Genomic DNA, 27,740 nt, shown 5'->3' on the forward strand with positions numbered 1-27,740 from the left:
TCAAACATATTTTGTAAAAAGGAAGAGTTGTTATAATTTGAAGGGCATAGATATTTTTGTTAAACCCAGTATAGAACCAGTTTAAAGGGTCGGTCTACTACTATACAGGGAATGAGTCTGTGGAATGGTTTGGAAGATGATGCTAAAATGGTGAAGTCAATGTTTATATTTAAGAAAAAGATAAAAACTGTTTTGTTGGAACAATTTATATAACTGATTAATATCTATTTTGTTAAGTATGAAATGTTGAGTTATGTATTTTGATGTATTATATATGAATGTTTATGTTTAAATTGATGGTTTGAATTGATTTTGTTTATGAGGGAGCAGATATGATAAGAAATTTTCTTCTTCTGCTTCCTTTCATTTTATATTTGTTTTTCTTTAATTTTTTGAAATTGTATTTGTGTTTTTATTGGAAATTAAATGAAATGAATAAATAAATAAATAAATAAATTTTTAAAACTTTTAACGGTGGGTTTAACAGACTAGGTGGGTTGTAAGTTGTCAAATATATCAGGTGAAAATAATCAGTTTCAGGCTAGGTGATAGTATAATTTTTGGTTAAGCTTAAAACAGAATTATTGATGTTTTAAAAGTGCTCGTGGAGTCACAAATCAATGGATGGGTTGTCATTTTTAAACTATAATTCTTTTAAAAAAAAAATAGGTATATTCAAGCCAAAATTTCCCTTTGAATCTCAAACTACGAGTCTTTTACATTTTCATCAAAACATAAAACCTTTGCCATTCCACATTTGTTATGATCTTAAATTAACCTTAACCAAATTTACATCAAGTAAAAATAAAAAATAAAAAAAGCATAAGAAAGCTTAAAATAACGCATCAACATTTACATCAAGTTTAAAAAAAAGCATAAGAAAGCTTAATTTAACACATCAACAAGAAAAATAAGCTTTATTAAAATATTTTTAGAAAGGAAATCAAGTAATTTTATTGCAAAGACAACTTTTAAGTAAAAGAAAAATAATCCATTACAGTAGCGTGATTGGTTAATGGCTAAATATGCTAAACTTTAAACACTTCTACCAAAAACAAAATACATTTCTTAAAGACTGACAAGTCTTTCAAATACACTGCCTGTCCAAAAAAAAGTCTCCACCTGGATTTAACTAAGCAAATAGGTACGAGCCTCCTATTAGATAATTACTGCATGGGCCATTATCTTTCAGCTGGCAACAAGTTATTTAACCCCAAATGGTTCAATGAGTTGCTTCTCATTTCTTAAACAACCGTGTTTAAGTGGAAAAGATGTCAGTCTGTTTGAGAAGGGTCAAATCATTGCCATTCATCAAGCAGAGAAAACATCTAAGGAGATTGCAGAAACTACTACAATTGAGTTAAGAACTGTCCAACGCATTATTAAAAACTGAAAGGATAGTGGGGACCCATCGTCTTCGAGGAAGTAATGTGGCTGGAAAAAATCCTGAATGATCGTGATCGGCGATCACTTAAAACGTTTGGTGAAATCAAATCGAAGAAAAAACAACAGTAGCACTCAGGGCTGTGTTTAATAGTGAAAGTAAGAGCACAATGCAAAGGGAACTCAAGGGATTGGGACTGAACAGCTGTGTGGCCTTAAGAAAACCACTAATCAGTGAGGCTAACTGGAAAAAAAGGCTTCAATTTGCTAGGGAGCATAAAGATTGGACTCTGGAGCAATGGAAGAAGGTCATGTGGTCTGATGAGTCCAGATTTACCCTGTTCCAGAGTGATGGACGCATCAGGGTAAGAATAGAGGCAGATGAAGTCATGCACCCATGTGCCTACTGTGCCTACTTAACAATGTTACATAATTTTATAATATCCAGTGAAGTACACTTGAAATTTTTTAAGGAATAACAATGAACAAACAAATAATAATTTTATTCTTCTTCTATTCAGTAAATGGCAGAGCCATACGTTGGACAGCTTCGTACAAAGGGCTCCAGGATGTTGGGTTGTGCAGCAGCTGAGTTCACAAACAGCATTTTAAATATGACCATCACAGCTGCTGTTCCATCCATCCATCATCTTTACCCGCTTCTTCCATTTTGGGTCACGGGGGGTCGCCGGTGCCCATGTCCAGCAATCACTGTGCGAGGGGCGGGGGACACAATGGACAGGTCTCCAGTCCATCACAGGGACACATAGAGACAAACGAGACAAACAACCATTCACTCTCTCATTCACACCTAGGGACAATTTAGAGTTACCAATCAGCCTAACATGCATGTTTTTGGTCTGTGGGAAAAAACCGGAGTACCCGGAGAAAACCCACGCATGCACGGAGGGAACATGCAAACTCCACCCAGAAAGGCCCCTGGACCGGGGTTTGAACCAAGGACCTGCTCGCTGAGAGGCAGCAGCTCTACCACTTGCGCCACCGTGCTGCCCCCTTCCAGATCCTACTTTGTAAATTCCATTCAGTTTTCCAAACCATAAAAATTATTTTACAGCATTTAGATTTTTATGTGATGTTTAAAAATAATTCAACTTTTTTCATTCAACCTTTATTTAGACATGTAAATCCCATTGAGCCTCGAGGACTCATTTACAAGAGAGACCTGATTTCAACAAAGAATGATGACAACAATGGACAACAATAGACAGCCACAAAAAATGCATACAAAATTTTTTTTAACTTAATAAAATATTTTAAAAAAAAAGAGGAATTAAATGGGTTGTTTATTTAATGTTCTTTTTTCGTGTATTTGCATTACTTATAAAATGAGCACGGTAGTTCGTGCAGAACCAGACTAATTTTGTTTGATTACTCAATTAATCGCCAGAATACGCTACAGATTACCATAATATTTGTTTACAATAGCCCTAGTCAGGTCTAGGTTCAGCAACAGTATGTGCTCAAAGAATGAGGCCAGCTGACCACCTGAATATACTGAATGACCAGGTTATTCCAGCAATAGATTTTTTTCTTCCCGGATTGCACGGGCATATTCCAAGATGACAAAGCCAGGATTCATCGGGCTCGAATTGTGAAAGAGTGGTTCTGGGAGCATGAGACACCATTTTCACACATGGATTGGCCACCACGGAGTCCAGACCCTCATTGAGAATGTTTGGGATGTGTTGGGAGAAGGATTTGCGCAGTGGTCACAATCTGCCATCGTCAACGCAAGATCTTGGTGAAAAATTAATGCAACACTGGATAGAAATAGATCTTGTGACATTGCAGAAGCTTATTGAAACAACGCCACAGCGAATGCATGCTGTAATCAAAGCTAAAGGCGGCCCAACAAAATATTAGTGTTTGGCCTTCTTTTTGGTGGAAACTCGTTTTTTTTGGCGAGGCAGTGTATGAATACAGGACAGCAGATTGTTATTTTTTTGTAACTCTTCTAAATACATCTTATTGGAAAAGGTCTTTATAAATATATATTTCATTGAAAAACACTTACCAACGAGTCCATGTCGGAAACATTTGGTGGGGCGAAAATTGTCTGCACCATGAATTTATGCTTACTTTTTTCATTGGGGTCATATTCAAATGGTTGAAGCATAACTGTGAATGAAGTGGAAGAAAAATCTAATGTAAACAAGTGTTTGTAAACAACACACAAACAAAAGGTTCACATAACTAAGGTCACAACCTCATGGGTGTTGTAAAACTCCAAGATGGTCCATGCAAGTTAAAATACCATGGTATCACAAAATAAAAACAAAGGTTTTTAAAACATATCACATGATCTGACTATTTTAAAAATACAAGCAACTGAGGTTACTGCTGCTTAAATCAGTGTCGGCTATTTCACAAAACTGTGACTGGTCAAACCTGAGATAAGCTCATGTCTAGTATCTCATTAAATGCTTCCTTATTAAAAGACTTGTGTGGTTTTGAACCAGATTCAGTAACGTCCTTGTAAATGTTAAAACTGGCTGTTATTAGCAATATTTGAATAATTTAACCAGCAATAGTCAAAGCTTCTGTTACTGTTATTTTTGGTTCAGCAGCTAAAAATTCTGTACAACAATAACATTTAAAACGGTAACTAATACAAAAATATCAGCGTTTACTGGAGTTATACTGGTTACAGGTCAATTTTCATCCACATCTTAACTCACACGTTATGGTCTTCAAGTGAACCGTGGATTGTGTGAACTTGTTTGATTATTAACTTGGTCCATAAATCACAGCTTGAGTCATGAACACGTCAGCTACAACTAGCACAGCTTTACTGTAGCATCTACTTTACTGTTTTACTCCTACTCGTGCAGTCAGGGCCACTTTGTTTTTACGTTCCAAGATGTGCTTCATTAAGAAACAACAAAACGAATATTAAAAGGTATACCCGAAATGACGACAGTTGCTCCGGGGTCGATGACTCCGCTGTTTGGCCGTACACAGTACCTACGTGGTGCCGTCGTCTTCACTTTGAAACACACTCTTCTGTCAGAAGGGTTCCTCAATTTTAGGTTACTGGTGACTACATCTGTAAAAGGACCTGGAAAAAAAAAAAAGCAAGATAATTAATGGTTGTGTATTTTGAAGAACAATCAAATAAAAATATAATAAAAGAAAAACGATCCATTTAGATAATATTCTCTCTTTTTTTTTTTTTTTGTTACAATTTTCCAGCAAATATGTTGAACTGCTTACAGTGAAATAAATGCAAGCTCTGTACGTTACATATTCAAACAGCAAAATCTGTAGATGTTCAGCACTTCTAGGTTCATCGCCCCTTTTGAAGAACAACAGGTCTGTAGTTTTTTTTGTAGGTTAGACATGCAGGATGTGAGAAGCAAGCCTGTAAGATAGCTCTAGTGTATAAAAACAGACTGAATAACAACAACGAAGCATAACGATAAAAGCGATGAGGCAAAAACTAAATCTGAAGCTAACCTAAACACTATCGAACCACCTGAAACAATTAGTTACCTCCAGACACTCAGACAGATGCTTTTATATGGATGTCCCACGTCCTTTCCCCAGTCAGGTCATATCGTGAGATCAATAGCTGTATAAAGGGTATCCATCTTGTGACAGGGCTGGATTCAATTTAAACCCTTAATCGTGTTTGGGACTAGCAACTTTGATCATAAACGTCAAAAGACGCAACCAAATCAGAAGTTCATCAAAGTCGATCCTTACAATTAGCCTGAGAATATGTATAGAAAGCTTGTCTCGTGATGTAAAAATGACATCACAGCAAACAATCTCAGGAAAGATGTAGACTTTTAAGCTTTTAGAAATGGCGGGAGCATCGCAGAACCAAAATGTGTGACTGAAGTGCTCCGTTGTCAAAACATGATAAATTAACACAAGTTAGCAATTCTTTAAACTAAATGCAAAGTTACTGAGCATCGCCATTGATCTTACATTGGTAATAAGTGTTTGTTTAATCCCACAACAGTGTTTGCACAGACTGTGTCGTCAGTTCGTGATAATACTGAGCTACAAATCTGGATTACAGATTTACATGTCGACAGTTCAGGAATCGCAACAAATGCAATTTGTGGCACAAAGACGCTCGGGGATAAATTGGCTTTAACGCACCTTGCTGTCTCCGTTTCTTAAGAAATTACACCAAATCATCCAAGTTCTGGTTTGAGAGGTCTTGTGAAAAAGTTTCCAGTCAGTAAAATAAGAATGAATGCAAGTCCAAACTTTGCAATAAACTCTTGACAACTACCTGAACAAACAAAACAACATAAATAAAAAACAGACTACCGGTAGATAGGACACTGGCCGTACACGGTATCTACATTTAATAAGAATGTGTTGGGAGGAGCGTTCCTGAAAAATGTTACTTCTCTAGTTTATCATTTACTAGAATAAGGCTAAGTGAAAAAGTATGTGTTAAAAACCTATTTTAAAGTTTTAAGACCACTGTATCAAAGAAAACTTGATCCGTTTTTTTTAATAAATCGATTTTTTTATTTTTTATTATTGGATTTGCATTTTCCTTTTGTGAAGATGTGCACAAAAAAAATCATTTGGATTAATTAAAACATGTTATACATGTTTTATACATATTTAATAATTTGTGATGTCATCACTGACAGTCAGGAACAACGAATAATTCATGAAATTCTTGGTTTAAAAGTTTAGGTTTTCATTTTCTATTTTAAAAATAAATTAAAACAGGCTGACTAACTGGAACCTGTTTTCGTACAGTTTATGGATTTCACAGCTCAGTTGGAGCTGAAGAACTTGACAAAGTCCACAACTGGTTTCATACATGACCCATTACCAAGATAGATAAGAAACACTAAATGGCTGCAAGGACCCACCCAGCTAAAGTCAAAGTGAAGTATTGTTTTCTGAACAGGTGTAGCCTAAATACATTCCTGCAAACTTGAAAAACCTCATCTCAGACAAGGTGCAATATCTGACTTTTAGTTTTTATACATGTAGTCCGTGTTTCTACAGTGGTTGTACTGCTGCTATGAAGGAAATAACATAGGTTATGATAATTTTGTAAAACAGATGAAACCTAAGAATAATCATTGATATACATCACCCTTCTAAATGTCACCATTAAAAATAATAAATAAGAGTTTCTAGTGTAATTATATATTTAGACAGTCACCACTTTGACGTTGTGTAATTTTAAGTTGACTAATAAAATACAATAAAACACCATTCTCTTTGCACATTTCCAAGAGAAGCATCTCTGAAACAAATAAAATACTTGATACCAGCAGAGCACATCATATCTACACCCACATTCTGTGCACCCAGTGCCCATCTCTCAGCTCTGTTGCATGCATGCCGAGTTTGGATCCCCCAGGCCTGTCCTAGACTAAAAATACCAGCCAAGAAAGGGGGGCTGCCCTCCTTGCTTGCAGTAGGATTCCCAACGGAGGCTCCAAAACAGTCCAGGTCTCGCATACGTGTGGACCAATTTAGCTCCATCTCTGTGACAGCAAAAGAAGGGCTCCACTCTTCTCAAATTGCTTCTGAGCGTCTGTCAGGAAAACAGTTCTCTTCTCTGTGTTCCAAAACAAACAAAAAGATAACGTAAAAATTGTCCGATTGCTTTTATTCAATCAAGCTCTCTGGATTAAAATTAAAATTGTCAGCATGCAAATTGGCTCCATGTGAAAGGATACACCGTTTTTTTTTTTATGCTAGGGATTGTGGTTTTCTTTACACGTTAAAGCAAACAATAGGGTTACAACCCTTGGTTTTAGCTTTCCCCCTGCCATTTTTTAGATTGAACATTTTGGCCTCAATGCGAGGGAACGGTGTAACCATCTGTACACAAATCACAGATGTCAAACTACTACAATTTAAAGCTTTCATCCATTTTAGTTTACAAAGATCAAAAGATTAATCTGATGAGGGAAAATGCAAACCCTGTGGCTGATCAGTCATCTTAAGTCTAACTTAAATAAGAGCTAAATGTCACAAATCAAGTCAAGCATGAAGATCCATTCTTAGACTGGGACTGTGTCAGCTGGGTATCAATCTAAAGTTCAGCTAAAGATCAAAACATTAATTTAAATGTACTTAGCTCCAACTCTTGTCCCTTTTTAAAAAGCTTTAAGTGATTGAACTGATCATTGCATCCCAAAAGACCTCTATTGTTGGGTTTTCAACTAGAAAACTGAGAACACTGATCATTTCAGTAACATGTTTTTGTTAAAAAAAAGAAAAAGGTGCTTTGTGACTAGAAGTGTCTTTTTTTTAGGACTGCAGCTATATTACTATTCAGATTATTCAATGTATGTGCCATGCTGAGAGATTTTCCTGTACTTGTATACATTAAACAGTCAAAGGTACCCATGAAGACTGGATCAAAAAATAAAAGAAAATCATTAAGTAAGAATCAAAACCTGCACATTCTCTTAATGGTTTAAGTCTCTTTAAATAAAAACTTTATAAGCGAAATCTGTAAACAGCTGCCAACAACTAGGCATGCCTAAATACCTAAAGAAACAGCCGAAGCAACTGAAAATACTGAAAAGCCTTTAGGGAAGTCTGACAATTTTGATGGACTGGTACGTATTTACGCAAAAATCTGATGAGTATAGAAGCAGATAGGTTTTGAAAACAATTGAAATTGAAATAAACTTAAAAATGGTTTGCACCTGCATTTCTGTCAAATATAACCAATGAGACCAATTAGTTTGGGCATGCTAAAACACCATTTATTCTGGACAGTTGTCTCACTTGTTCTTCCTCATACAGCAGCAGATTCATGCTTAGATTTCTACCTAAACGCCTTCTCTGAGATTCAGCGCTTGTTGGACTCCACCATGTTTACCTGCACAAATCACAGCCAGCTCAATGTAGGTCAATCAGCATCCCGAGTGCTTTGTTTACATTGAGTACGTACCTGCATTTTAGACTTGCATGTCAATGGAAAAACTACTGAAGTGACTTATTTCAAATTGCACTCTTTGATTTAGTCAGGATATCTTTTTATTGATATCATTTCATAGTTTGCAATGAGTTCATTTAATGCAAGTTCTGTACCAGCATCGAACTCAACCAGGAAGGACACTGATTTGCATTAAATGCTAATCAAAAATTTTACCTTGTGTTGGTTCTGTTCTGCAGACAAATGCATTCTGTTAAAATGTTGAATTATCGATGTGGTTCCATTTGGGTAAGTTAATTCAGTTTTGCAACAGGCACGACGGAGAGTATTTTACTTTAGTTTGAAACATTCTATTTTTGGAGGGGCACTTTATGTGTTTTACTTTGAATTTTTCTCTCTTGGTATTTTCCATCTTTCTCCACACCACGGTCAAAATGAAACACGCTCCATATGAAACACGTCTTTGTAAAAGTCTATGCAACACGCACCAATATTTGTCAGAGTTAGTTGTAATTAGATCATTTTAATCTTTCATCTGTTGGAATAAAGTAATAAAACTAACATTAATATTTACATGTAGCCCACATCTTCACTCTATTCAATTCAGTTCAGTTTATATAGCGCCAAGTCACAACAGAAGTTGTCTCAGGTAATGTCACTGCTTTTGCCTTTAAATACTCAATGTGATCAGAATGTCACTAAAGTGCATAATTGATTAACACGAGATTTCTTTGAAAAAAAAAAAAAGTTTGAGTCCATTGAAGTAATGGTGTCTTGATACTGGTATACATGAACATGTTTACAGTAAGTCAAAAGACAAACGAGTGCACCATAAATTAAATAAGATTAATTAAATTTGTAGGGGGGGAAAAGTAGCAGTCAAGGTACTAATACCACTAATCTAATAGTAGTAGTAAGATTAAATAAACAAGACAAATTCTCAATTGTTCTCACCAGCATGCCAATCATTTGTCAGATATAATGTGGCTGTGAGAGCAACAACAACCTCTATCCTATAAAGAACCAGCAGGATTATAGTTTTTAAAGGCATCACTAAAACAAACGTCTCCTTGGTAAAACAAATAAACAAACAGATCAGTAACTGGGGCAAATACCACAGAAGCTGGAGGAAATTCTAGGACAGTATGTAATCTTTTTAGCTTCTGACCCCCTAGCAAAGTCAAAGACTTGAAACTAGTGGTGTCCTGATACCAGTCTCAAATACTCGTACCTTGTAAAACCCTGCTATACTTGGGCCAGACACCACTTACGTTAGCGACGTCATTTCCTCTACCAGTAACCAAGGGCAAGAAGGAAAATAAAATTCTGTATTTTAAGATAAATACAGGTAACGTTAAGACAACAGAGTACCTGCTGTGTTTTGAATAAAAAAAAAATGCATTTCTAAAGTCATGTTTAGGTACTAACATTTTAACTACTTTGTATCTGTACTCAAAGTGAAGTATTTGTACTCTGGAAAAAAATAGTATAAGAGCATTCCTACTTGGAAGCCCAAATTTCCTTGGCTTAACTACACAAACACCATGAAAGTAGTAAGAAAATATGAACATAAATAGACATTAACATCATAATACGCCACGTTTTGCCTCAAATATGACCTGTGTCGTCTGTTGTAACAGAGAATAAGCTAAGACCCAAAACCTGGTATTTTATGGCACATGGTGAGGTTCTGAACCCATAAACCACTTCTATAAATGAAAAGGTTCATAAGTTTTCCCCTTATCACAAATTATTGTCTTTGCACCGAAATGAGCCACAGCTCAACTGTTTGAAGCAACAGGTTGGAAATACACAAAAGCTAGGTAGGACATTTTAAATTATCACAAATATGTCATATATATATAAAAATTTAAAAAAAAAAAAACAGAAGCAGGTAATAAACCAAGCAACACCGCCGGCTGGATACCCAACAGTTAAGTGACACATCACTGGACCTTTTTGTTGCTGCAGGAGAGAAATCAGTGAAATCAATCTGGTGAGATCAGGGTGTTCTCATGTCAGTAATGTTGTCCGGGGCACGTTAGCACTTCCGAGATAAGTTAAATACTGCCTCAGGTGTGTTACGTTTCAGCGTGATTTGTTCCCCTGACTCAATTCCTTCTCCTGAAACGTCAGGCTAACGAGGAGTTTGGATTTCAGGGCCAAGTCTCCCAGAAAAACAACACTTTACAGTTGCTAACATTAGCCGCGCCAGCACAAATGTTGAATTAAATAGTGCCGAACAGCTCTGCGTGATTTCAACGCAACGCCGGGTGTTGTCAGAGGGCCCCGTCGTCACGACATGAGCACCCGCCGGAATGTGCGCGTCTCCGGCTGTCCACGTCACTACAGCTCGAGGCTCCAGCGGCCCACCCGTCCTTTCCCTGGCTAACTTAAAATGGCGGTGCATGCTAGCTAGCTCCGGGTGTGAAATATTACCCCAGTGAGGTAATTAATTCACAGCTAAACGCTTGGTGTGCGTTGTAATTCACCTACCTTTAAATTTAAGGTCGGAGGGAGGGTCCAGAATCAGGACCTGGTCCAATTTAGACATGTTGGCAGAGGGGATGCGCCTGGTGGAGAAGCGGATCGTGGAAGTCAGCCGTAATCCCGGATCCCCTCTGCTGCTGACTGACTTGTGCGCGTGAGAGGCGCGTCTGCGTAGTGCGCACAAATACTCCGCCGCGCGAGAGCTCAGCCCTGCGTGCGCGGTGTCCTCGTGGCTCCGTATGAGATGCGATTAAACTGAATTAATAACATTCGATGTTCTCATTTTAAACAGGAGACCGTGTCGATGTGACTCGAACTGAAATGTTTGATGCTGTTTTGTACCAGGAAGGAGATGGAGTTTGGATAAACGAGGCAAAAATCACCCTTAAAATATTTTATTGTGATTTTAACTATAATCCATTATTATTGTGTAAGCGTTTATTCAGCACTATTGTTTCTTTATATTTCTTTTTACTATCTGCATAACAAAAGGTTCAGGATTACTCGAGGTGACGTTACTTTTAGCCTTTAGCTTTTAGCTAGCCTTGTGCTACTTTCATCTTTCATCTCCATTTTTGTACTTGGGCTTTAAGTTATAGCTTTTACATCGGCTTGTGTTGCTTTTAGCTAGTGTTTTACTACTTTTAGCCTTTAGGAAGACTTTTGCTACTTTAGTTATGTAGAGTGGTGGAAAAACAAGTTGTGATAAGTAAAGTAAGCGCTAAGTGTAAAATTAGGCACCCCCAACATTATTTTTATTTTTCCATCTTTAATTTCTCATTTAATTTCTCATTTGTTATTCTGTGCAATTCCACATACCGCCGCTAGGGGGCACCTGTCGCATTGGTGTCATAGAGAAGAACAACAAAGTCCATGCTCAATAATCCAGGTATACAATCCAACATTTTTCAGTCAGGTCATCTGGACAGTGTCTTTTTTTTTATTTTATTTTTTTATGGGCACACAGAATAAACCTTCCTGTTAGATGCTAAATTGTGTGTGTCTCATCTTTTCTGTGTCACAGGTCAGTAAATATGGATGTTAATGCATGTATATTGTCTACTTTTAACTGTTTGAATATGTTATTGAATTGTGAGTCACATTATGCAGTTTCTGATGAGTATAGAAAACAGGACATATGTCTGGATGCTAATTAATGCTAATACTAGCAGATTTTGTGCATGTGTGTTGAGCTAGCTGAGCAACAGCTGAAGGACTGCTGAATTCACTTTGAACTTATACTTTGCACTTTGTGAAGCTGTTTGCACACAAATATTTATTCTATTTATTTATAAAATGGACATTTCTTTATGGGTTAATGAAAAAACAAATTATATTGTTATGACATTAAGTGAGTAAGTAATGGCTGCATATGTGTGAAGCTTAGTAGAGAGAGACGGCATTAAAGGAGCATTGCACCTATTCAGCTTAAAGATTAGTTTTTTGTGTTAAGAGAAAAGCTGTTCTGTTAAAACAATGGATACAGTTAAAAGCTAAAATGCTTAAATATTAAAGTACGTTTGTGCAGAATAAAAATAGGTAAAAATACAAAAGGTCTGCGATAAGGGACAAAGTATTTGAGTTAAAGCATTGCTAAAAAAATTAATATGGTTTAGAGAATTAAAAGCCATCTGTGAATATATTTTGTTATGTGATGAAATGCACGTTAAATGGAGCATGTTAAAATAATTTTCGTTCGGTTTAAAGGGATGTGGCCATTTGTGATTTACTGAATCTAAGGGCTATGTATCGTAGTTACTCAGTGGTACCTGAAGTATTTAAAATGAAGTATGTTCACACAGAACAATAAACCTTCCTGTTCGATGCTAATGGAAGCTCAACGTGTGCGTCTCATCTTTTCTGTGTCACACGTTGAGAGAACAAAATCACATTACCCTCAACCCATCCAAGGTTGCCAGGTAATAGTTACAGTTTCACTATATTTAGGTTTAAGCTAGCTTTGTTAGCTACACTTAACTTTTAGCTAGTGGCTTTCTTTTAGCCTTTGAATAGCCATTTGCTTTTTTTTAGATTTGATTACCGTTTTACTACATTTATTTTAATCTAGACTTTTTCCTACTTTTAGCCAGCATTTTTCTGTTTTTAGCTTAGTTAGCCTTTACTTTGAGCTAGTCGTTCACTGCTTTTAGCTTGTAAAAAAGTTAAGTCTGGTGCAGCACCTAAGACTGAAGAAGTCTTTTCGGATGAAAGTCGAAACGTTTCTACAATTTTTTTGTTTTTTGAATGTCCAGAGGACCAGACTTAACTTTTTTAGATTTTTCTACCTGGATTATTGAGCATGCATCAGGATGTATTTAGCTTCCTTTTGACTCTTAGCTATACTTTGGCTAGCTTTTAGCTAGCCTGTTGTTTTTAGCTAAAGCTTTGTTACCTTTTTGGTTGCCTTTTACTTTTAACTTCTGGTTAATGCTTTGGCACATTTTGTTTTTAACTAAGAAAGCTTTTGCTACTTTTAGCTTTTAGTTAGCCATTTACTTTTAGCTAGTTTTCTACTATTTTTAAGGTCTATTACAATTTTGCTACATTTAGCTTTTAAACAGCCTTTTGCTACTTTTCCCTTTTAGTTAGCTCTTTACTTTTAGCTAGTGTTTTGCTAGCTTCTGGTTACCATGTTGAAACATTTTGCTTTTAATTAGCCTTTTGCAACTTTTAGCTCCTGGTTATTGCATTGCAACATTTAGCTTTCAGCTAGCCTTTTGTTGCTTTTAGCTAGTGTTTTTGCTATTAGCCAGTGTTTTGATTATTTTTGGCTTTAATTACAGCCTTAACTCAGTTTTAGCCTTTTCAGTAAACTTCAAGTTATTCAGCTCTTGAACTTTCAACACTAATATTGAAACATTTATATTTTAGAAGTCAATAATTAAAATAAAAATGATAAATTCCTGGAGCGGGGTGTCAAACACTCAAAAATACAGATATTGGCTTGAGTTTAATGCAAGATTCAAGGGACTCAGAGAGTTGTCTGCTCTAATAAAATGTGGACATGATCTGTAAGAGGAAAGAGCACTTTCTGAAAAACAAGCATTTATTTAATGATCAAAGGAAGTTTTGTAATATTCTGCTGTAAGTGGAGCTCTTTCAAGTGACAAACACGGATGTACGACAGATAATTTATGTAAAAGGTCACCTAATTGTAATAAAGTTTAGCAGCGTGCGGTTACGTGACAGATGGAAGATAAACATCTGAATCCACTTTTTAAAGTTACGCTGGGTGGTTCCAACTAAAACAAGTCACATCTGATCAATAAAATGTTCTGATCCTTCAGTATATGAGGAGCAACTCCACAGCACTTAAGTCTGTATCATATAGTGTTTACCATATTTAACTCAAAACACTTTATCATAAGAAGGAATAAGATAAACATGATTAAAGTTTTGTTACAAGGTTTAATATACAGAGTTCTACAGGAGTTACAAAATGAGGTTAAATGAAAAACGCTTTCAAAGTGGACCGTACCAACTCATCGAAGCATTATCGAGGTGTTCACTTTAAAGAGGCACTTAAGTGACAACAAAACCATTAGTTCTGCTTTTCATTAAATACAGAAGGGTGCGTCAAACCAAATAAATCAGCATTTATTCAAATCTCAACTTCAAAATCTCACCAAGCACCTTTATATTCCATGATAAGATAATAACCGTTTAGTGAAGCACTGTAGTCACAAGCCTGACGTTTGCTCAGAAGACCAGATAAGTCTTGGAAGAATTTAAAGGTCGCCTCTTATCGTATTTCCAAACGTAACAAACTGTAGCAAAGTACCGTGATTTTGTAGTTTTATTAAGGATGTTTGACAATTTTTTTATTTTTACATTTCATTACAAAGGACACAATAGATTTTATTGTTGCATCACACATGATGGTAAAAACGGGTTTTGAATTATTTGATTTCTCTCCAATAATTGGAATAAATTAAAATTCTGGAAGTAAAACCCCCCAATTATTTTAGGGAAGAAAAAAAAACAACAAAACTAACGCGTCTCTTTTATGAAACTAATCTTTTATTAAACATAAGTCAATTTCAAGTGGTCAAATTTATGCACGTTATTGATAAAAATCAGGCGATTAGCACGATTTCAGTTTACGAGTGAACTGAGCACCTCATGCTCTTTACCTTTCTCTTGTCCACCATATTTCTTCCAGAGTTCAATTTGCACAAAGACAAAGTAATGTTTCTTTTTAGGACGAGAAATATTTTAGGTAATTACTTTTATTTTCCTCTGTAAAGTACTAGCTCTGCTGCTGTTTGGCAGCTGTTTCCAGCTGTTCCTTGTAGCGACACGTAAATGTAAATTCCACCACTGCTCATCATTTCAGCACTTGGGGGTAATAATGTTTTTAGGATTTTGGCATTTGAGCAGTTAAATCTGCAGCATCAAACCCTTAAATAAACCCACGTGTTTAAAACGCATGAGGAGGAATGTTGAGGTACAAAACTGTATACATGTTTAAAACTTGCTCTAATGTCTTATTTAAATATCCTAAATACATTCTGCACAAATGCTCCAAGAGTAAACAAGTGTAAAGTTAGCAAATCCATTAAGATTAGACAAATATCTGGACGGCAGGTGGCTCTGAAAACATAAATTTAGTTGCATAAACTACGAAGCATGGTTTAACAACAGGAATCATCCAGAACCACGTGATTTAATGTGTGTATTATTATCTTAGTTTGTCAAATTGGATCGAATTTAGTTTTAAAAGTTCACAGAAATGCAGATGTAATGCAGCCAAAACACCACAAGAGGGCAGCAAACCCAAAGGTTCCTGCTTCTTTTACGTCAATGGAATGATATAAATGTGTTTTGGCCCATTTGTTTCGTTCCCCTCGTTCTGACCTCGGTCCATCTAAAGTCTCCCCTGAAGCTCCGAGTGCATCGTGGACTTTGTGCTCTGCCGGTGGAGTCTTGGTCCAGCCCGTCCATCAGATCCTCCTGGTTCTAGCAGCACCTCCTGGCAGTCGAACTGGGCTGTCGTGTGAGTTTAAAGGAATCGTTGCTTTCTACTTCAGGGTTCTCCAGGGGCGGGATCTGTTTGCCTAAAAACGCATGAATAATTGTGACTGACAAAAGGTGTTTCATCTTTAAGTCTTTGTTCAAATACCAGAAAACAAAAACTGGTCAACGTCTGGATCCTCACATAAATAACAACAAAGTGACAAAGTTCGTGACCCGTGCAGGAAAAATGATATTCAGAACTCAAGACTTCATTGACAACAAGTCTGTAAAGACAATCGAGTGATCCCAGTAACTGAAACAGCAAATGTTCTTTTAGCTGCTGCCACAGCGAGCGAGCTCACACAAGATGTGGCAGTTGGGTTTTTCCTGTTATGTCCGTCCTGACTACTTGAACTCGCAGCTTCAAGATTAAAAGACTGCGGCACTGACCACCAGGCTCCCCAACTAAATCTGAATAAACAATCTACCTTTAGATTAGTTTTCAAACGAGCATGTTTTGAGAAATAATCTTTTACATTTCCTTTGAAATTGACCGTTTTTCTCTGCCGGAGCGCCGGGAAATCCCTTCGTATAATGTTTGGCGTCATTGTGAAGCACGGGGATTCCCCTTTTTAAGTAGTGGACAGGAATTTCCCACGACGTCGCGCCAGACCAATAAAAATCGAGTTTTCAAAGCAAACAAAGCCAGATTGTTGCCAAGACGACAAAATTCAACAAACCATGAATCCTGTGATGTGAAAATAATAACTCCACGTGTAGTTATGACTCATTTTGCCAACATGGGTCACGCATGTTGCCAAATGTTTTTATACCAGTGATTGAATCGGGGGTCGTGTAAACGGAGCACCACATGGCGTTTAACATAGACATTAATACGTAGACGCCCCGTTGGACGGCGTTCCTACGTCGGCGCCATCTCGGTGGAGTCGTGAGGAAAACGGTAAAAATCGTACGTGCGCTGCTTCAACAAGTCTCTTGATCGTTTTCCAGCCATAGTCTGCAAAACTTTCACCGTTATAACAGTGTCTTCAGCGTGTACTTGTCAAAGTTATGGAAAATGGATTCCCGCGCAGAATCAATTTATTCGTTTAATTTTTCATTCATTCGTTCAACCTGGTATTTAGTCTGCTCATGGTATTATATCTAATAATAACAGTATGTGTACATAACCTGCGTGCACGTGTGGTGTTTAAAAGGATTTTTGTTGCCTCCAAAATGGCTAAAAAATAAATGAAAATAAGATATGTTTATTTTATTGTGTGCCAAGGAGGTTAATCCACATTTATTGTTATTCATATATTATTAAAGTGTAACGTACACGGGTTTTTTGCCCCACTTTACAGCTGATGAAACATGAATTACTGATGTGTGGGATTAATAAAGTTATTGTACTAAAGTATGAAGCTTTAATACATTGTTTTTGGTACCCGTTTCCCATTAACTTTAGTGTGTGTGTGAATTAAATAAGCTTAACGGGGCGTCTACGTATTAATGTCTATGGTTTAAACCTTCTCAGTCCACACTCTGTTTTGAATTGAAAAGGACGTCCAGTTGTTTAATTAAAAGGACTCGGATTTGTTGACATCTGGTGATGATGCTCCACACTGAAACTAACTCAGTAGCTCTCACCTCACCATCTTTAATTTTGTCAACACATTAATGACAGCCATACAAACGCCCTCCTAAATTTCAGCTGGTTTTTTTGCAGTGGCTGTAAAAGCAAACAGTGCAGAGTCCGAGTCGTTTTAAGATAAAAAGCAAACCACTTTTTCCAAGTTGTTTGTATGTGAATAAAAAATATCTGATTCCATTTTTGCCAACAAATCCTCCTACATGTACAAAAAAAACATGACTATGTATAAAAGGGGCTTTAGAGAAAGGAGAAGGTTTACTGATTTTCTGAAAGAGCTCCTCAACGTTGACGGCGTTTCTGGCGCTGGTCTCAATAAAAATAGCTGCGATTGATTCTGCAAATTCCTTCGCTTCTTTCATGGGAACTTCCCTGTCGAACACAACGAGGGTCAAACGGACACAGTTCAGACAAACGTGAAGAAAATATAAAGGTCTACAATTACAGCTGTTTGTGCATCAACATCATTACAGTCGCTCAGGTTCGTTAATCGGTGTAAGAAAAGTAAAAAGCTTTAAGAATGTGCACTCGAGCAGCAATTCTGACTGAATGGAAAACATGTTTTACTCGTCAAACCCAGATCAAAGCTCCGACAGTCACACACACGTTCTCGTACCTGATGTCTCCTAAATCGTTCTTGTTCCCTGCTATGGCTACAACGATGTCGTCTGGGCCGTGTTCCTTCAGCTCCTTCACCCACTTCTTCAGTGTCTGGAAAGAGTCCTGGACAGCAGGAAGACGTCACGGTCAGCTCTGGCAGAGGCTTTTATTATGAGAGTACGCCCCGGCGTTTTATTTTAATTTATTATTAAAGTTGTGTCACACAGTCGGCGCGTCTGGTGTTTTTAGACAAGTTTCCATTAGCTGACTAGGAAAGAATGGCACTTGTAGGTCAGAGTCTCGGGAAAAACAACTCGGTTTGACTTTGTGTACGACGAGTAGTTTAAGGTTGAACTTAATAATAATAATAATAATAGTGCATTTTATTTGTCAGCGCCTTTCAAAACACCCAAGGACACTTCACAGCATTAAAAACACAGTATTAAACAATATAAAATAACTATTAAAAACACTAAACCAAAAAGAAAACAACATTTAAAAATAACAGTTAAAGTGAAAAGGCTAGCTTGAACAGATGAGTTTTGATTTGAAGGTCAGAAGGCAGTCAATGTTACGGATGTCCGGGGGAAGAGCGTTCCAGAGCTGGGGAGCAGAGTGAGAAAAGGCTCTGTGTCCCACGGTGCTGAGGCGGACAAGAGGCACGTTAAGGTGGATGGAAGTGGAAGAACGAAGGGAGCGTGAATGGGTGGTAATGTGCAGGAGATCTAACAGGTAAGGAGGGGCGAGGTTGTGGATGGCCTTGAAAGTGAACAACAAGATTTTAAATTGAATTCTGAATGTGACTGGAAGCCAGTGAAGTTGCTGTAAAACTGGGGTGATGTGGTTAAATGAGGGGGTTTTGGTGACGATGCGGGAAGCTGAATTTTGAACCATTTGAAGCTTACGGATTAATTTGTGAGGCAGACCAAAGAGGAGAGAGTTACAGTAATCGATTCGAGAAATGACCAGACTGTGGACCAGGATGGAAGCAGAGTGCGGGGAGAGGGACGGACGGAGACGGTTGATATTTCGAAGGTGGAAATATGCAGACCGGGTAATACTATTGATGTGAGAGTGGAAAGAGAGAGTGCTGTCAAGAATGACACCCTGACTCTTGACGTGAGGGGAGGGAGAAACTAAGGAGTTGTCGATTGTGAGTGAGAAACTGTTAACTTTAGATAAGGTGGATTTAGTGCCTATGAGTAGAAACTCTGTTTTATCACTGTTTAATTTCAGGAAGTTAGACGTGAACCAGGATTTAATTTCAGCTAAGCAGGAAGTGAGGGAGGAGGGAGGAAGTGAAGAGTTGGGTGCAGTGGATAAAAAGAGCTGGGTGTCATCGGCAAAACAGTGGAAATGGATGTTAAATTTACGAAAGATATTACCAAGGGGGAGAAGGTAGATGATGAAAAGAAGGGGCCCCAGGACAGAGCCTTGGGGCACACCTGAAGTCACAGGAGAGGAATGGGATCTGAATGATTTCAGTTGGATGAACTGAGTGCGGCCAGAGAGATATGACTGAAACCAAGCGAGGGGTGTGTGGGTGATGCCAATGGATGAAAGTCTGCTGAGGAGGATGTTGTGGGAGATGGTATCAAACATCGCACTAAGATCGAGGAGGATGAGGAGAGAAAGTATTCCAGAATCTGCTGCCATGAGAAGAGAGTTGGTGATAGTGAGGAGAGCAGATTCTGTGCTATGACCGGGGCGGAAACCAGACTGGAACTATTCATATAGACTGTTATCAACTTGAATCAATGAACTTACCAGTTTAGTGATGTCGTAGACGACGACAGCAGCAGCTGACCCTCGGTAGTACATGGGAGCTAACGAGTGAAACTAAAAAAATGAAAGAAACACTTAATAATATGTTTAAATCTGAATCAAACCATTAAAACAGCTTTCTGTCGTTAAAAATCAGCGCGCCACAGATAATAACCGTACGAGCAAAAACGTCATCCTCGTTCTTTTGAAGGTTACTCTTCTTGTTCAGTTCATTTCCTTTTACGATCCAATAATAAATAATTTGCTTTTTTAATTACCATCTGAAACTAAATAGAAATCAAGTTTGTTCCCATCAAGTTGACAGATTCTCAGCAGACGTGATTTAATATCATCAGTGCTGAAGACTCGAGGTGAGTAACCACGTCATTGTTCTTGAACTAGAGAAACTAAATGAAGGTTGATATTTATTTAAACAAATCCCTTTATTAAGTGTTTGCAGTTCATATCAGAGCTGTGATAAAAGTTATTAAAATAAAATATAGGCCAGTTGTTGCGCCTTAGCTTCAAAATAAATGTGCTGGTTTATGTTTTTTACATTTGCACTTTAAAAGAACAAACGTTTTATCGTCATTATCACAGCTACTAATATCACAGACGCATGTTCTACGTCACATTTCACAATTATTGTTTGGTTTATCTGTGGCTACATGTTTAAGGAAGCGTTTCAGTCTAATTTTTTTTTTAAGTTTTAATTGTAATAAAATGTGCTAGTAAAACTGCTTTTGCTGTCGTCAGCATAAAAGGTGCAGAGTATTTTTTTCCTCTGTTAATGTCGATGTAAATTAAACAAACAGGACGAAATCACACTCTGCAATCTAACCCTAAAGAATCTAATTGGTTTCCCATCACCACCGAAACATTTTTGCACGACCACAACAACTTTCTTCACACAAACACGTCCTAATTATTGATCAGATCTGGCAAAATCACGTTTCCAGGTTTTGTGCATCTCGGATCACAAACGGCTCGTAAAAAGACGGCCGTGGTGACGGAGGTCTACACATATTGTTTTTTCACACATACAGGAAATACTTCAACTGGTTTTTCCACGCTGTAAGCAAATTTGGTAATTGAGGTAACCCCCATCCCCACAGAGGACAAAAAATGAATGAATCATTTCAATGTCAAGAAACTTCCCACTTTCTCTTCATGAAAATATAAAAATATTTTTAATGTGCCACAGAGACGAGTGCATTAGAGTCCTGAAATGATCAAGTTTAATATGAAGATTAGTTAAAAAAAACTACGATCTAAGAACAGTTTTCAGCTTCTGACAAACAAAAAAGGAGCAACAGAAACTTGTGGTCCCACAATCCAAGATTCAAGTGTTCAAATATTATATTGAGGTCATTTAAATGAGGGAAGAGCTACCATCAGATTGTTTATTATCATTTATAACACATTTCATAGTAAGTGTGTCAAAAAAAGATAATAGCAATTATTTAAATGTTTTATTTTATTTCATCTCAAGACCACACACGTGATGTTTGGTGACCTATAGAGGGTTCAAAACCCCAACTTTGGAAACTACTGGTTTAAGAGACACGTAAAGTTGTCCAAGATACAACCTAATCTGAGACTATTGTCAAAATACACTTTTCTATTTAGTTATTTAAAATTAAAAAGTTCACTGGTTGAGAGGTTTTCACATTTTTGATCAGTAACACTGATTTTTATGCTTCAGTGCGGACAAGTGAGATTAAATACTTCATGTAAGACGCCGGATTACGCCAACAATTCTGACATTTTAAAAACATTTTTCCAAAAGTATGTAAGAAAACAGAGCAGTCCGCACCTCAACACACAGCAGAAGCATCCAAGCTATACTCTTTTAATTCAATATTTAAGTCATTTTCTATCATTTTAGTCGTTTAATGAACAACATACTGTTAAACGTCATCGGATTTCTCTGTTAAATAGTCGTTCGTTTCAGTATATTTTTAAACGCACGAGTCACCATCAGACTGGCAGTTCTGCTTCACTTCCTCATAAAATGAATGTAATGGTTGATGAGGCTCTTTGGTTGAATTTGAAATGTTAGTATGAAGCTTTTATTTTGACAGCCTAACAGTTTGGGAACGAACCACCTTGACGGCTGCTAATTCAACGTTCTCCTTGCGGTTATTTAAAAAGTTTATTTTTGTTAAATAAATATCAGGTAAAGTCATTAACGTGTTTAAAACGTCCCGTCAACCAGATTTGTAGAAAATTAGGAACGCTCAGTATCAAGTACTTTTAATCCCTATAAAGAAAAGTATCTCCTGACCTTTGACCCCATTGTAAATCATTGCTGCACAGTCAATAACACAAAGAAGTGGCTCTTTAGTGACAAATGTGCTGAATGATCCATTTCAAAACATGATTCTTGGAGTCATGCGTGTGCAAACCCGTGGTCGTTATGTTTACTCACTCGCTCTTGTCCGGCCGTGTCCCAGATTAGAAATTTATGAAGCTCGTTTCCACACGGTACCGTCTTGGTCAGGAATGACGCCCTATGGATTTATTTCACAACATTACGTCAATCATTAAAAACCTTAAATCTGTTGGAGTCATCAGAAACGGAATAATACAGAATAGTTTGATGATGAATCCAGGTGAGCGTATCTTCCGTTCTGGGTTTTACTGGACAAACCAGGAAGTGGGGTCTGGTTTGTGTTTACACTTTAAATTTGAAGATCTAAAAGCAGCGTACTAAAGAATCATAAAACATCCCACTGAATTATTAAACACACTTTACCAAATGAACATTATTTTAAAATGCACCAACATCCTCAACTAGATGAAAACCAAAATGTTTTCTCTCCAATTACAGTTTTCCTCTCATCAAACTAAACGTTTAGACCTTGTTTTTGTGCGTTAAGAAACCCAGGTTTCTTTCTGTCAGTAATGAATTTACAAACTTTAAGGCACTCGTTGCAAAGCCGTGAATACAGGTAAATAACGCATAAACGAAAAAACTGCACACTTTTTATGTTGACGATTAATGTTCCTTAAATTACAAATTTGTCAGCAAAACGTGTAACTAGACGTCAACCACCACGAGTTTATTTACCGTGGGAACCAGACGAAAAGCTTGAAAATAGGTCAACAAAGGCGACGTCAAAGTCAGGATAGAATTCAAAACCTTACTTCTAACCTACAAAGCCCTCAACAACCTAGCTCCATCTAATATTGCAGATCTTATTGTTCCATATTTTCCTAACAGAGCACTTAACTCTCAGACTGCAGGTTTACTTGTGGTCCCTAGAGTTTCCAAAAGCAGAGTGGGAGGCAGAGCCTTCAGTTATCAGGCTCCTCTCTTGTGGAACCACCTTCCAGTTTCTGTCTGTGAGACACATTGTCCAGTTTTAAGACTTTTGAGCTCAAGTCTTTCCTTTTTTATAAATCCTATAGTTAGGGTTGGTTTCCTGAGCTATCCCTTATCTGCTATAGCTGCTGCTATAGGCTTAGAGGATAAATTGCTGGAGGACAATTTGACCACATTTCCTCGCTCTGCTGTTCTTTACTTGCTCTACTCTACCTGTTTATATTTGTACCGTAATTATTTCTATCTTAACGTGTTTTTTTGTCTTTCCTCCTATAGAAAGTACATCTGGATCTGTCATTCTATGTTTGTCTGTTCCTCCTTCCTGTTCCTTTCAAACCCAGCCGGACAAAGCAGATGGCCACTTGTCCTGAGCCTGGTTCTGCTGGAGGTTCCTTCCTGTTAAAAAGGGAGTTTTTCCTTTCCACTGTTACCAGTGTACTTGCTCAGGATGGGAGACTGTGACGAAGTGGAGATTCAACACAATCTGCTGGCTTCCTTACCGATACAGAACTTTTACTTACGATAATTGTTTTGTTTTTTTAATGTATGTGAATGTTTTTGTGCAGTTCCCCGAGACAACTTTGTTGTGACTTGATCCTATATAAATAAACTGAATTCAATTTAATTAAAATTGTCTATGGAGGAGTTGACTGGGTTGAAGTCGAACCGTTTTGGCGCATTATTAATGTATTTATGCTCAGATTTGTTGAGTCAAGTACGCAGATCAAACGTTAGGTGACGTTAAAAATCTAGAAGAAATTTCACAAAAGCCACGTGTTTGAACGCCATACTGTCCTTATGACGCTCCACTCTGAGTGATCCTCAATATTTATCAGACAGTAGTCCAACTTGTTCTCTTATTTATTCTTTATCGTATCCGTTTACCTCCTAGGACTGGGATGTTTATGAACGAGAGATGGTTTTAATTTCCTTCTCAGACGCACACTCCTCTTTTGCTTTTCCACTGAGACGAAGAAGGACAAGGGGAGCTGTAACTGGCGAACATGCAGTCAGGAGAGTGGGTTGTGCGCATGTGCGCTTAACCGTACGGTGACGTAGCCCGTTCTCCACGACTAATCGTTCAAAACTGAACCGCTTTTTAAAACGAACAAGACCCAGCTCCCCTCGAAGAGTTGTAAATCCCATCTCCATCACCTACACGGCCTACTGTAGGTCGATCACGACTCAAGCTTCCACATGGCTGAATCAGCTGAGCGCTTTGTTTACATCGAGTGCGTACCCACATTTCAGAAGTACACATCAACACATCTGGAAAAACTGCTGGACCAAAGCGTTTCAATCAACAATTAATATAGAACAGGTTAACGTTTTAATTTCATCGTTTGCAGTGAGTACCTTGAATGTAATTAATTTGGCATTCATAAATAAAAACATTTCCCTCAACCTGACCTCATCCGGTGTTTGAGTATTGATCCACTGAAGCTCGCAGGTCACATCTAAGCACAGAAACACAGGACCGAGTGGATTCCTGCCTCGTCGCGTGATCCATACTCACCCTATGGTCGGGCTTATGTTGTGATCAAAGTGATCTTGAACAAATCGACAAACGATGCTGGATTTGCCAACGCCGGTGTCCTGAAAAGAGAGTCACGTCAGTCTCGGCACACTCAATCAATTTGTGCTCACTTCAACCTACTGGGCTCAAGCTCATCCTACCGATACAACCAACAAAACCAGTTTGGACATAAACTGAAAGGGTTTATTTAGCACGTTTCATCTTTTATTCATCCAGCTCTTATCTTGGCTTTAGAACAACTGAAGCGTCTTCTCTGTAGGAGCTCGAACCGCCTAAATCAGAGTTGGGCAACATTTCTTTTTTTTCCAAAGGGCCACATCAAGACGTTTAAAACAATCAAAGGGCCGCACAGAGAATCGGAAAATACATTTTCTTTACGACAGAAAATCTAGAAGACATTTTTCTTATCGTAGCATAGTTAGCATGTTTTATAAAACAAGTATTTCCAAAATCCTGTAGGAATATAAAAGATATTGGAGATGAACCATCCACTTTTTTTTTTTTGATCCGATCCCGATCCCGAAATCTAGATATCGTCCAATACCGATCCAGTTCCGATATCATCATCATCGATTTTATATGAGGCTGTAATAATCTCCTCTCGAGTACAATTTGTACAAATATATGCATACATAAAACATGTTTTTTTTTATTCCTAGCTGTAAAGTGGATGTTAAAGTGATTAATTTAAGTGATTGTTTGTTTAAAAGTTTTTTTTTTAAATAAGGGGGAGATCTTTTTCTTCTTCTTTCTGCACTTTTTTCATTCGATGTTTTCTTTTTGATGAATTTGTTGTGTTTATTTTGTCTCTTTTAAATGAATGAATAAATTAAAAAATATTAAATGGCTTTAAACATCTGCTGACATTGCACCCCGTCTTGCTTTGTAGTAGACGAAACGTTTCTACAATTTTTTTTTTTGAATGTCCAGAGGACTAGATTTAACTTTTTTAGATTTTTCTACCTGGATTACTGAGCGTGCATCAGGATACTTGCTTTGTGGTGTTTCTAGTGTAAAATACTTCCACGCAGCAGACATTTTTATATATTTGTGTTTCTTAGTTGTTCTGGAAACACAATGACTTTTTTTTTTTTTTTTTTAGTAAGATGTTTAATTTAAATTTCCTTAAGTCTTGTTGATAAATTGCTGCTTTTTGCATCAATCTTTATTTAAAAAGTTGCTTTTAAAAATAATAATAATAATGAAAAGGGGCCTGATGGAGATTATCCAAGGGCCACTTTTGGCCCTCGGGCCTCAATTGTCTGTTCCAGACAGAGCTGTCGAAAACTTTCACATTTTGATTTTACATCATTAATAAAATGCTATTTTGCGATTTATGGATACAATTCCTGTAAAGGTTTAAGTAAAAAAACAAAAAAGACACCATAAAAAGGGGAGCTGCTTTTTGCAGACGCAGCAGGAAATTTAACGGCTCGCGTGCGGCTGGTCGGAGGATGACGTAATGGGTGATAAACAGTCAAAACGTTGTTTTAGGACAAAATGTAAAGAAAACTGCTTTAATTGATATAAACTGTGTAAAACAAAGAGATATAAAAGGACTTCTGCGCAAACCTACCGATGAGGCTTCCGTATTTTCTTCTTTTTTTTTTTTTCAGACGAGATATCGACATGTTTTACGAAAAACGCAAATAATAATAAATAAAAAAAAACTAACTTTGAAGTAAAACTAAAAAAATTAACTGGTTAAGATAAGGTGCTGGAAAAGTCGACATGTTTTCGTTAGTTCCGTTCGCTTCACGCTGAAGGAATTTTTTTTTTTCCCAAAAATTGATCAACAAAAACGTTCCGGTCACTTTACTCACCCCTAAAAGACAAACTTTGAGCTCCCTTATCGCCATGGCAGGTCCCGAGAGCGTCTAAATCATCATTTGTTCTTGTTAAATCATCGTCTTTGTCTCGTCATGATTTAAATCGCTTGTTTCTTCTCTCTTCTTGGATGAAAGAACAACCCAGCCCTCAGACAGAGGCAGAGCACAAAACTCAAATTTCTGGCAGTCCGTGAAGCTAACAGAAAGCTAAACTTCCGGTGGAGCCTTTCAAAATAAGACTCACGCCATGTCGTCAGGGTGGGCAACATTTTATTCCAAATATTTTCAGTTATTTCAAGCAGTCTGCTTTAAACTTTATATAATTTAACTTTATATAATAATACATAAAATTTATATTCATATAATAAAGTCTAAACGACAGGAAACTTAACTTCTGAAATGATAAAGTCTACTCGACTGTTTCTCTATTTAAACTAATATTTTCTTCATGAACGAATCATTTTTAAGTGTCGTGGCAATCAGAGAGAAATAGTCATGGTACAGAATAACAGGAAGCGGAATAAAAGGCAACACTGCAACATTTTTCTATGTGTAAAACAGTATGATTATCTTAATATTGCATGATTATAAAAGCCAAGTAGGTTGCAACTACAGTTTTACTTTTAAAAAAAAGGTCTAAATCTCAATTAAACATGCAAGTCTGACCTTTTGAGATATCCCAAGTTGTCTGATTGAATTTGCATCAGCTTTTGCTGCACAGGCCTTCAGACAAGCTGAAAATACAGATTACAAAACAAAACACTGCACCAGCCTTCTATAAAGCAACAGGAATAGTTACAGACTAATATAGCTCAGAAATACAAAGTAAAAAGACTATCAGTAAAATAACTATGTTATATTGACTTTGTTGTTTTTCTTTAAACTTCAAGGGTTGCCACAAAGAGCAAACCCACCTGAAAGTTTTATGCTGGACACCCTACCTGACACAATCTGGGCTTGAACCTGCAGCCTCTGGATTATGAAACTACACACCTTGGTTTGCACCTTATCCACTCAGCCACAGGTACAAGATATTCAGTAGAAACCATTAGGCAGTTGTTAATCCACATAGGCTTCAACTAGTTAAAACTCTTGAGAGATGTGGTTGCACCTCATTAGGAATATGTTTTTTTTAAAAAAGGTGTTTATTGAAAACGGTAATACAATCCTGGGACTCTGAGGGGCTTGGACTATGGCCCTGATCGTATCATGTAATTAAAATAATCTCAACGAAAAAAGATATTAGTCTGATAAATCATCAAAGCATGCTAAAAGTAAAGTGTCTTTATATCCGATTC

General features: G+C 37.2%; 2 protein-coding genes across 2 annotated transcripts in view; both read right to left on the reverse strand.

Annotated features, from left to right (window-relative positions):
• vapal (VAMP (vesicle-associated membrane protein)-associated protein A, like) overlaps positions 1 to 10,969 on the reverse strand; it is a 15,300-nt gene extending 4,331 nt beyond the window's left edge. Inside the window, exons 1-3 of the mRNA XM_037682379.1 lie at positions 10,784 to 10,969; positions 4,310 to 4,462; positions 3,419 to 3,522 (exon numbers count right to left, since the gene is read on the reverse strand). Of these exons, the coding sequence (XP_037538307.1) occupies positions 3,419 to 3,522; positions 4,310 to 4,462; positions 10,784 to 10,841 (315 nt within the window). The 5' untranslated portion in view covers positions 10,842 to 10,969. The remainder of the gene's footprint in view (positions 1 to 3,418; positions 3,523 to 4,309; positions 4,463 to 10,783) is intronic.
• Positions 10,970 to 15,359: 4,390 nt separating this feature from the next.
• Positions 15,360 to 26,634, reverse strand: rab31 (RAB31, member RAS oncogene family). The gene is made up of 7 exons (XM_037681860.1): positions 26,437 to 26,634; positions 24,593 to 24,672; positions 22,180 to 22,261; positions 19,752 to 19,823; positions 18,001 to 18,107; positions 17,647 to 17,756; positions 15,360 to 15,834 (listed from the first exon to the last, which is right to left on the reverse strand). Exons 1-7 carry the CDS (start codon positions 26,470 to 26,472, stop codon positions 15,737 to 15,739), a joined length of 585 nt encoding a protein of 194 aa, XP_037537788.1. The 5' UTR covers positions 26,473 to 26,634; the 3' UTR covers positions 15,360 to 15,736.
• Positions 26,635 to 27,740: the final 1,106 nt, after the last annotated feature.

Source organism: Nematolebias whitei, chromosome 9 (assembly GCF_014905685.2).
Source record: "Nematolebias whitei isolate Nwh7 chromosome 9, NemWhi1, whole genome shotgun sequence".
NCBI classification, from domain to species: domain Eukaryota; kingdom Metazoa; phylum Chordata; class Actinopteri; order Cyprinodontiformes; family Rivulidae; genus Nematolebias; species Nematolebias whitei.

Coding starts and splice junctions, on each gene's coding strand:
- rab31 (XM_037681860.1), bottom strand. CDS start 26,472: ATGGCGATAAGGGAGCTCAAAGTTTGTCTTTTAGGG. Junction 17,757..18,000: donor AACGATTTAGGAGACATCAG/GTACGAGAACGT, acceptor TGTGTTCGACAG/GGAAGTTCCCATGAAAGAAG. Junction 15,835..17,646: donor GGAGCTCTTTCAGAAAATCA/GTAAACCTTCTC, acceptor ATGCGTTTTTAG/GCAAACAGATCCCGCCCCTG.